Consider the following 12,343-nt stretch of genomic DNA (forward strand, 5'->3'; position numbering starts at 1 on the left):
AAAATATAATGCTTATTATTTCTTGAGAGTAAATTGCTGAGAATTTTGTTATACTAGTGGGTTGCGCTCCCTGCTCGCTAACGCTCGCCAACCCCCGAAATTTGCTACGCAATCTTATATGGTTCGCTTCGCCAACCTCGCTTCGCTCGCTACTGACTTAGGTACATTGCAAATGCACAAAATTCTAGGAATTCAAAGCAATCATTCAAATCCATATAACAACTTTTTTTTAAAAAAAAAAATACTTCTTTTTAGTAAATACTAAGTCATTAAAATAAATTTGAATTCAAATAAATGACATGTAATTCGTTAAACCTATTAGAAATGTGCTATAGTATAAAATCTTAAAGCGTAATAGCACGACTGAGACTCATTTTTCAATGAATAACTAATAACAATAATAAAGCAAATAAATTCTAGATATAAATCAAAAATCGTCAAATAAATTCGTAATATATAAATTCGTGGAAAAAAGAGCTTTCAACAAAATACTAAAATAGAGATCTATCGACAAAGACTACTCACTTCTGCCTAGCTTAATAGTATGAGATTGATCTCTCTGGTTATTTCAGTTTACGCTTTTAAACGCGCTATATATTGAGCCACATCCCTAGATTTGGCATGTGACATTTTTAGTGGCAATAATTAGTTGATTGTCTAGCGTTGCCCTGCGGGGAGTTGTAATAAGGCTTTTTTTTGTCGCAGTGCAAGAGAAATATATATATATATACATGTGCATGAAACTACGGTTTAGTATGAAAAGGTCTAAAAATTTTTCTACAAAATAAGAAAATAAGATTTTTCGCTTTTTTGAAGGAGCCCGTAATAAATTCTGTCCCGGAACACGTATTACAAATCAACCTTGGGCGCAGTTGTCTTCTTCCTCCGCTGCACTGCAGCTTTTGTGGGCCCATCATAGACTCACATCAAGATATTACCCAGTCTTACTACGATAGTAGAGGTTATAAAAATGAAGCAGAACAGTGCAACTATTGGACGACATGATTATTGTTTGTTAGGGTATAAATCGTTAAAAAGCGTATAAGCCGGAATAAGAATTATTTTTAAAACTCAAATGACCAATATTTTTAAAGCAGAAGACCACCATCAGAGAGTTGGCAAAGTAAAGCAAACACAGGCCCCCTGAATTAATCAACAACACGCTAATATTGTAGGCATTTTTTCTTGGCAAGTAAAGTGTAATTTAGAGTTTATCCTCTGAAAGCAGAACTAATTTCTGCACAATTGAGGTACCAGGTCTTATTCCAACCCCCTTTTTGTTATTGTGTCAGTTTCTGTATTTTTTTGCCAGTAAGTAATATTCGCATTTAAAAATTTTACTGTCAAAGTTTACTTTGTGCGAAATTAGTCAGTACCATAGTACTCTAAAATTAGATATTTGCTTTTTTACTTCCCAAAAATAAAAAAATAAAAAAATAAACAAATATTTCTCACAATGCATAAAAATTATTTATGCAATGTTATTTAGTTCGTAATGTAATTTTTTTTGTTCATAAGCAATTTTTGTAAGTACATTAAATTTAATTATTTGTTGATACTTAATTCAAAAAAAATTATTTTATAATTGCGTATTAAATAACGTGAGGTAGTTATAAATTAAACACTTCAATATTAAATAATTTTTGCTTGCTTTATTTAAATCATAATTATTTGGTGGTGAAACCTGCCGTTGTCATGTCTTGCTTTTATATGCATATAGAAAAATATTCTTTAAATTTAAATATTTAATCTTCCGTCCCATCATTAGTTGCAAACTAACCATAAATTCGGAGTGGTAGAAATGCTTATTAGCCTTTACGAAATTGCAATTAGGAGGTTGTACATCCTAAAATTGGCTTCATCCCAAATAACCTAATTATGTGACATCAAGTTCGAAAAGTGCTTTTTCGACGTATGCAGAAAATAAACGAACACGTTATTTAATTAAATTTATTTTAAACCATAAGGATTGTGTACTTGTTCTTAATTAGGTTTAAAACTTATTTTTTCTCGTTCATTTTTTGAGATGAAAACAATCATGGTTGCTGTTTTAATGAGCTGTTTTAATTTTCTGAATTGTTTTTTAGGGAAAGTTGCTCGGAGATATTTTTTCTTCAAGATTTATTGTCAGTATAATTTTAAATAAGGAATACAAAATAAGATGATAAATTGAAATTCGTTTCAAATTTGTTTTTAAATAGAATGTAATTACAAACAGTATTGATATATTACGGTTAAATTAATTACAAAAAAATACTTTTTCTTTTGAATAAGAACAATGTTTCTACTTAGATAATATTTAATTAAAATATTATTTAATAAATTATAATTTTCTTTTTTATTATCGTCTAATTAAAGTAAAAAGCAATTAAGGAGAAATTTAAAATTTCGTTCAAATGCAGTTTATTATCATTCCCGTTGCAAAATCCCAATCTATTTTATGGGAAAAATTCTATTTTGTTACCATAGACAAATTCACGAAAATATTATACTACACTTTAAATATAATAATTATGAGGTTATTAAAACAAATGGTAAATTTTTAATTTTTTTTAATCACACTGTAAAAAATTGATATTCAAACGAAGCGAAACTTTCTTCGTTTTTGACGAAACTGTTTCCTGGTATAAGCTCCGAGCAAACTTTTGAAACTCTCCAAAGTGAAGAAAGAACTATCGGCACTTCTTAGGGGAAATGAATTAAAAACCACCAAATTTATAGAATATTTTTTCATTCTATTTCTTTCAAAAAAGAAAATAACGTATAATGAATCTATCTCTTCTAATAATTAATCACATAATCGCGGACACCATAAGGCGGATCAATGCCATTGAAGCAACCCAAACAGAACAGATAAAACCGGGAGATGAATTACACACATGCCCGAAGCGAGATTTGAACCCTGGACCTTCCTGGTACGAGGCCAACTCCGTGACCACCATACAGTCCGTTCGGCTGTTTTCGATTTTCTAGTCCTTATACTAGTTTCGTCGTTCTTGTTCACAATCTTCTACACTGCACTACGATAAGATTTCGAGTTGAGGAAGCATTCTCGTCATATATTTGAGAGCTAATGTTTCGTCACAAAACATGTGATTTTGTAGCTAAAGAATTCTGAAAATTATTGATAGGATTGCTGAATCGTCAAAATTGAGAATTTTACTTCTGAGAGTGTAATGAAGTGTTTTTAAGCCACGAATTACTTAATAGTCGTTGTTTATGTATTTGAATACTTATTAGTACCACTTGTTTGAACTGCTGCATTTAAGCTAATTTATTGCTTTTTTCTCCGAACAATCTCGTGTTTCGAAATATTTCAGTGGTTGTTGAGGTTAAGAAAATTATAGTTGATTTTGGCTAAAGATAATTCATAATTTGTTGTTATGGCCTAGTATGGATAGCTGCCATATTATCAAGAATTTTGAAATTCTAATTCCTATACAGTTTCTTATTAAGTAGTACAGTTTACATCGAGTTAAAAGAAGCTCTGGGAACTTAGGAAGAAAAAGTTTCTGGTAATATTACCGTACCGTATGATAACATTAAGAAAAAACAATAATTCCGGTTGATAAAACCAAACGAGTTGGTATTTAAACCTTCATTCGGTAACTTTTTCGCTCATATGATAACGGTTTTCCGGTAATTCTGGCTTTCAAAATTGAAGTTCTTATAACAGCACATTTATTAAAAAATACTGAACTGAAAAATAAATTTTACTGAATAAATAGTTTCTAAGCCATTCTCTTTGGTATCATGATAAAAATAAAATATTTTACAAAATTTTCAAAATTTTATCGCATATTACTAAATCATATTTTATTGCTTATTTTGTACCATTCTTTATACCATTCTCAGTGTAGAATACCAATATCATACAATTATTTTTGTAGCACTACACTTTTTTCAGTATAGTTTAATTTCTTGAATTTTAGTGTTAATTTGTGTCATATTATGGAAACATAACTTTTGTTTGGAATTTATCATTACATGGATGCAATAAAAACGTACTTTGTATACATTTTGCATTTTTATTAAATGCTTCATTCATTATATTACATTATCCCTTTGATGCAGATGGGACAGTTGTGTTTTCTTATGTTTCTTATGTTTTTTTTCTTCAAGCAAAAATATATTTTGCTAATTTTTTAATTATAAAAAATCGTCTTGTAATAATCGTCCTGTTGTATTATCTGAATAATATTTACACTAAAATACAAAATCGAAAAAAAAACTAAATTTTTTCATATATATTCAAAAATTTATAAATAACTGATTCCATAATTTAAAGAAATTTTAATGCTGCATATCTGTTTCACATAGTTTTAAATAACAGCAAATAAGCACAAACTGGATTTCGCAACAGTAAATTATTAAAATGCAAAACGCAAAATTTTTCACTTATTTTGACCAAAATAATACAAAATAGTAAAGAAAGTACTAAAAGTATTTTTAAAAAAAATCTTTTAGAATTCTTTAATAGGAGGAGGGTGTATTACATAACATATATTACTATTTCTTAAAAAAATGTATAAAAATTGTAGTTATCTTATAAAAAATAAAAGCACTTTTATTCTTTTTTTATTTTCAGGTAAGCCACCCCCAACAGTGACATGGTGGAAAGATTCTATTCTATTGGACGATAGTTATCAAGTTCACTCGCATATAGTTCGGAATGAGCTGGTAGTTGATTCCTTGGATCGAAACGATCTCCACAGTTCTTTCTCTTGTCAAGCCTCCAATAATAATATATCCGCTCCTGTCGTAACATCTGTCACATTAGACATGAATCGTAAGTTTCACTTCTTTTGCTTTCTTTGGAATCCTATCGCTATATATAAATTATATATATATCTATATATTGACTAATGGAAATAAAGTGTTACCTTTTTTTTGATTTTGAAGGAAGATAAATTCTATTTTCTCCCGAAGACACTTAAAATTTTAGATAAATATAAAAACAATCGAAGAAAGTACACTTCTAAGCTTTAAATTTAGGGGAATTTTTTAGTGGTTTTTGATAGAACTTCAATGTAATAAAAATTACAGGGAATATATGTTTGAAAATTATGTAAAGAAAAGACTGATTTATATTGCTTATGCATTTTTTATTTCCGCAATTGTATATTTTATTATTTAAAAAAAGGCGAAACAACATTACAACATTTTCAATTATTCACAGTTTATATTATTTATTAGACTTTTAGATTTTATTAGACATTTGATTTTTTATTAGACATTTTGGTTCCTGCAAATTATTAAAGTTTTAATTTCCATAATTATTTCGTGCTAAAATACTTAAATGGAAAAGTGGAGTATCATTCTGCCTAAATATTATTTAGAAATAGAAATATTTTCCAAGTGTTTCAAAATTTTACTATGTTAATTAATTCTATTTTATTTACAGAAAATAAAAAAGTAACTAATTCAGCTATTTTAAAAAATTTTTATGAATCTGTAAGTTTTTTTTTTTTTAAAATTTAGATAAATTAACTATTTTTATCCGTATTGGCAATACTAATAGAAGTAAATACCTGAAGTGCCAGTAAAATTTACATTATTGATGTTAAGAAAAAAAAAGGAATTAAGGGAATTAATTTTTGTGCTGTTACTGCTTCTTACGACGCTTGGACTTGCCAACTTCACTAGCCATTCGGCATGAAAATTAAGTCAGGACTGTGTACCTTTTGTTTGACCATCGCACTTAGTCGTGAAACTACTTCCTCAATTAAGATATAAAAGTTAAAGGGAAGAAACATTTCTTCAGATCCCTATACTCATGGTTCTGCTCAGTGACAAAACACAGGACGATTTGACAGATTTTACGAGAACATATATCGCATGTACTTGGTGGGTCTTAGCGGAATTTTTGAACGAAACCGGTCGCTTCGTATCTGATTTTGATTTCCTAACCACTCAGCAATCATGTCCCCGACGTATATGTAAAGTGTGTAAAACATTAAAACACGAAAAATTTGAAATGATGTTTGCTTTAATGATTGGATATTTTTGTGGTTTAAAAGTTTAGTCTTGGTAATTCGTATGTAAATGAACTACTACTAATTGATAGTGAATTTTCAAACTCCGCCACTGAATGATATTTTTTTAAGAGAACAATGAATAATTATTCAAAATTCAGCTGATATAATAATAAGTAACTTATTGAAAAAATATAATCATCATCATATCCGGCTAGACAGCCCAGGGTGGGCCAGTGCCTTCCTTTGAATTCGAATCCACTTCTCTCTAGTTTTGACACTTGTTCGCCAGTTTTTCTCCCTTAGAGTAAGGAAATCAGTCTCAACTAAATCCAGCCATCTCATCCTGGGTCTACCTCTTTTCCTGTTAGTTAAGGGTTTGTGTAATAGGATTTTTTTTAAATTTGAGCCATCATTCCTTCTGAAAATGTGAGATGCCCAGTTCATTCGATTTATTTTTATGAATTTCACAATATCTGGCTCCCTGTAGATTTTATACAGTTCAGTATTATATCGTCTTCTCCAGGAATTATTTATTTTTATCCCACCTAGGATGGCCCTCAAAACTTTTCTCTCAAAAGTGTCAATTTTATTTTCACCAGCTTGAGTTAGGTTCCAGGTCTCAGAGCCATAGTTAAGTATTGTCCTAATTAATGTTTTATAGAGTAAAAGTTTTGTATTTTTTCATAAAAGAGAGGATTTGAAAAAACGTTTAAAACCATAAAAAGCTTTATTTGAACAAATTAGACGACTCCAAATCTCATTGTCTATGTTATTGTCGGCAGTAACTATTGAACCAAGGTAAGTAAAATTCTGAACAGCCTAAAAACAGTGGGAACCAATCTCCAGATAGGATTCACTAGAATTTAATTTAGCAAGTACAGGCATGCATTTGGTCTTATCGGAAAAAATATAAAACCATTGATAAAATAAGTTAATTTTTTGAGAAATAAATTCTCCACCTATTCTTTACTTCAAAGAAAAATACGAATTTATTTACTAAGTATTTTTTCTTTGGAAGTTATAGGTGATAATTTGAAAAAGGAATCTATTTCTGAATAAAACAAAAGCAATAAATCAATACATATTAGATAAATGAACCAGTTTTCATTTTGTAATCATCTTTAGAAAAAGAATATTTTTTCTTGAGTCTGAATGAAATATTGGTTTCATATTTCATTTTTTTCCCCAAACAAAAAAGTATGAAAAGAAAAATCGCATTCTTTATAAAAGAAAGAATGAAATAATAGTTTTGTGAAATTACCGCATTAGGCAATAAATTATCGTCAGTTGAACCCTATTTTGCTTTACTATCTCCGTATAATGTTGCTGCTTCTAAAGTGAAGCTTGAAAAATGATATTTATTCACATAATTCTTTTGAAAAGTGAAAGGAAAACAAAACACGAAAGCCTTTCAAAGTAAAGTGTAATGTTAGAACTTTGGTCTTTTAGCATTTTGCCAAGTAAAGTTTTAAACAACACAAATAAAACATAGTAAATTTTGTCTCAAGATGAGCACGGAATTATTAATGTTCAATAGACTGGTGAAAGCACAAAACCCCCAATTCACAGATAATCTCATTTATTATGCTAGTAAAATTTATTTTTATTTTTTCTAAACAATGGTAATGGTTTAAAAATGGTTTGCTTGTAACAAAAAAAATTTTTTTTTTCGATATTTTCTTCCAACTTATTGCTTTTATGATAAAATTGACTTTAGTTTCTTGAAATATTCAATATTGAAATATTCATGAAATATATCAATATATAAACAAGAGTCTTCCTCTGCGTCTAAAAATTTAATTATAATTCAGAAGTAAAGAGAGAGACACACGAGCAAAGTGGTTTAACCAATAAGGTTAGAAAAACAGGCTTGAACACGATAATTATAAGGGGAAAAAAACGAAGCGTGAAAGAGTAAATTTAGCGGGAAGCCCAGGATTTCGGATAATATCAGATAATTTATATTCGAATAGTATATTATTCTGATGACAGTTTCCACATTGCAAAGATTTTGAATAAACTTGAGTTTAAAGTCGTTTTTCCCCCTGTAAATAAAACAATTTTCTCCAACATCAAAGAGTCTGCTACTGATATTAATAGCTGTCTTATATAACTATGTATAGCCCATCCCTATACATAGTTATAATTCTATTCACAAGCTTGAGTTTTCTTCCGCTTAAATCATTCAACCCTGCTCTTCATCTACCAAACATTTTTTTCAGGAGCCATTCCATATTTTTTAAAAAATTCTAATAATTTAATTAATGATCTTTCTAGTACCCCACTGTTTCTCAATACAGTAAAACCAGTTTTTCTGCGGTGCATAGGGACCGCATAAAAGAAATCGTACAAAAAAAATATTCGAAAATTTTATAAATTCTTACACATAATAACAACTTTGTACGATATACAACCTAAAACTTTTTTATGCAGTGGATAGGGACAGCATAAAAAAAGTCGGTCTCAGAAAATACATCAATGATTCATTAAATAGATATGAGAATGCTTTCAATTAAATTAAATAAGACCTAAAGAAATTGCAAAAATATTTAATTCTCCATTGTACATATACATGGAGAAGTTTTCAAATTATACATTAAATAGTTTGCTGCTACTCGTCGTAATCCAAAACGCGCATCTTCTTGGAATGAATTGGTTGAAAATCGCTTTCGTCGCTTCAAGATAGGATTTCAATTGATTCGTTTTTTGGTACCATAAAATCAGTGATCAGATAAAATAAAATAAAAATCATAAAAACTGCACATAAATAGAAACAAAATGGAAGCACAACATGTATATGTACATTGATAGGAAACATTAAACTGGTGCTAACGCCGCTAAGATTCATATACCGCATAAAAATAAATCGCCACATCGGTGAAAAATAATAAGCCTCAAAAATAAAATCGCACAAAACCAATCGCATAAAAAAGGACCGCACAGAAACTGGTTTCACTGTATTTGGAAATTTGTTCTTATTTAATATGTTGCATTCTGGGATAAAAGTCAAATTCTATCACACCTGTCTCTTACATCCCTTTTTAATTATCTTGTTCAAATTTGTTCCTCTCTCATTATTGGTTCAGCCACTTTGAGACACTTTACAGCAGTTACTTTCTTTTGATTCTCAACCAACATTTGTAATTTAGACGCAGAGAAAGGGTTTTATTTATACAACCGAAGCTATAGTATATCCATTTCCGCACTCTCATTTTGTGTAATCCAGCGCATTAAAAAATATACAATTTTCGTTGAAGTAAACATTCATTGCAGCAACATCAAATACTTAAACTTAAATTGTTTATAATTTATAAACACTTTAATTTTCCAAAAATCCCTTATAAAACTATCAGTAAATGTGAAGCGTATTATTGAAATCACATTATGTGTTCACCTAGCCCAATGAAAATAATGCAATTTTTGTTTTGGATTTCATTTGAATTATCAGAACTTTTATACGTTTTTTTTTATTAAGCCTAAAACAACGAAATTTTAATAGTTATTAAATGGAGAGCAATCTTCTAGCTATTTAACTTTCCTTTTATTGCGTTTGAAAAAAAAACTATAATTCTCTTTGTTAAAAGCACCTGTGTTTAGAATTTATTTGCCATTCAACAAAACTATAGAAGCCTCTTTATTAGTATCTAGAACAACGTTTCTTAAAACATGCACTTTTTTAAATAATAAATACTATTTAATATACAAGAGGCTTATTAACTTTAAGGTAATCGTTTTAAAAGTGAATATCAATTCGAGTAAAAAATAAAACCAAAGGAAAGTAAGTGAATAAATAGCACCTACTCATCCACTTCGGTAATTTAACTTTAAAATAAACTTTTATCAGCCTTCCCTAAAGAATTAGGTTTTAAAATATTGGAGGAATAAAGATTAAATCATGCTAAAAAATACCATCTCGCACGACAGCACATACCACCATAAATTTCAATTAGTTTTTGAGCGCACCTTTACGTAAGCAAACGATTTTCCACCTGAATTCTTTTCTTCGAAAGAAAGTGTACCTTAGCGGCAGTAACTAAATTACAGGAATTAAAACTGGGAAATGAATTAAGGGTTAAAAAATAGTGTCTCATAAAATATGTTTTCCTTTTTTCGCCAATTCATCTGGTTGACATGACAGAGGAAGTGATGTAAATGAATTATTCCTGAGCGCCCATTCGCGACATATTTTTTTGTCGCGGCAAAACGTGATACTACGACAAAACGAGAGCACATATAAGAACTTAATAACTGTCTATCTCTTTCATCGCTATGCATGAGTGGTATTTAATATTAATGAGAGAGTCTTGCTTAACGGTCTTATGATCGCGCCTGCACAGTATGGTCCTTAACTCGTTATACAGCAACCCGTAATTCGTAGATTTTATGAAGCGTTGATTAAATCACTAATGTTCTCGAATTTTCCCCTCTTAACAGTTTTGGTTTTATCCACACTCTAAGGAAATTTGTAATGTATGCAGGAGGCTAAAGGGCGTCCATGTGTTAAGGCGTTTTTTCATTGGTTAAAGTTCCGAAGATAATTAATTTTTATACCTTATTATTTAAAGGTTGGAAAACAAAAAGCATTTTTTCATTTATATCAANACCGTTATTCTAAAAACTCAAAATCTATATCGTACACAAGAACTGCTGTTGCCAAAACATGGAATACTAAATATGTAATAAGAATATATTTAATGTTCACGTGTACACTTTTACAAGAGCCGCCATAAAAAATGGGTGGCTTTTTCATGTTATCATGTCTAGATATATCTGTGCCAAACCCCAACATCCCTGCTATGGAAACCCATCATTGTAATCCCTGCAAAAATCCAACGTAAGCCGTAACATTTTCAGAACTAAAGCCAACTTAAGTCTTAATTAAATGTTCAAGGAATAAAATAAAAGGTTTTCAAATGTAATAATTCTAACTATACAATATTTCAAATTAAATTTGATCTTGACGCAATTCAATATTTATCAATCATTGTAATGGTAAAATTAAAAATAAAATCAAAATTATTTCATTTGTCTGAAAAGGCGATAAATCAGTATTTAAAATAAATATATTGAATAGAAAAATCATTAAAATCATTAGCACAAGTCTAGAGTTTTGAGACTTGTTTTGATTGGGTGAAATTCCATTGGTTCAAATGACTTGTTGATAACACACAATAACTAATTTTTATTTTTATATTTTACGAATATTTAGATTGTTTTAATATATTTACAGATAACAAAATTAGGTTTATTATTCTTAGAATCATTTCTACTTTACCACGTATTTTGTTATTTGCTTAGCAGTTCACCCTAGACAAATAAGATTTTTTATGGGATTGGCTGGCTGAGAACCATGATCATTTATGCCCCAAGAATATTGAATTAAGTTTAACTTGGTATATCTCCTTTCAAATAGAGGATTTAAAGTCACAACTCACAAGTATAAATTCGATTTATTGAATAGATAAGTGTTACCTAAACTATTTAAAGTTCTGAAAAAAACTGTAATTGTAAAGTTTTAATTGCTAATTAAAGATTAGGAAAATATTGATTATTTCAATACCATTGCTTGCAGTTGTGTAGTTAAAAGCTGTGAACACTAGCCAGATTTTAATTTCTTGTGTGGATTTCAAATCCTTAATTAAGGATCCTTTATAAGATAATTAGTTTTAATGTTTGTAATCGAAGATATAAAAATAATGCAACAATTCAATCAAATTACATTTTGAAAAGCTTAACAACGTTCTGTTTTTCAACAAAAAGTTTTAGCTAAACAAAAATTATTTTGATTTTAACTCATTCAATTCATATATCATTTAAATTTTATAAGTGCTAGTTAAAAAAAATTATTATATTATAACAACACCATAATAGTTTTTCATATTTTAGAAGAATTTAGAATCATCAATCAAAGTCAACCTGGGTAGGAATGTTAAACTTATTTGCATTGCTTGTTCAAAAATGAAGAGGTGATTGCTTTTCTCAAGCGTCATTATAGTAAATTATTAAATATATCTAATTATGAAATGTGTAACAATGGTTAAACTTCATATTAAATTATTTTTCGAAAAAATCATAAAAAGGAAGACATTAACTGGAACATACAAGGAGAAATGACGGTCTCATTAATTTACAAAGCTCCAAAACATTTTAAAACTATTTACGTGTTAAGGTTTTTATAAACATTTGCTTCTCACTATTTAAATTTTTCCACTTTTGAAAAATATTTTGTAAAGCATTGAAATATATTTTTCAAAATGTTAAAATGACAATCCGACATCTGTTATGAAGCAAAAAATCTTACAGAAGGCTGTTAATACTTTTATCTCAAATACCATCTTGAGTTCCAATTCATGTTCCCGATCGGC

General features: G+C 29.0%; 1 protein-coding gene across 2 annotated transcripts in view; it reads left to right on the forward strand.

Annotated features, from left to right (window-relative positions):
* LOC107436142 (protein turtle homolog B) overlaps window positions 1-12,343 on the forward strand; it is a 409,568-nt gene that overhangs the window by 301,600 nt on the left and 95,625 nt on the right. For both annotated transcript variants that reach the window (XM_071179194.1, XM_071179196.1), the window contains exon 4: window positions 4,589-4,789. In XM_071179194.1, coding sequence (XP_071035295.1) covers window positions 4,589-4,789 — 201 coding nt within the window. The remainder of the gene's footprint in view (window positions 1-4,588; window positions 4,790-12,343) is intronic.

Source organism: Parasteatoda tepidariorum, chromosome 1 (genome assembly GCF_043381705.1).
Source record: "Parasteatoda tepidariorum isolate YZ-2023 chromosome 1, CAS_Ptep_4.0, whole genome shotgun sequence".
NCBI lineage: Eukaryota > Metazoa > Arthropoda > Arachnida > Araneae > Theridiidae > Parasteatoda > Parasteatoda tepidariorum.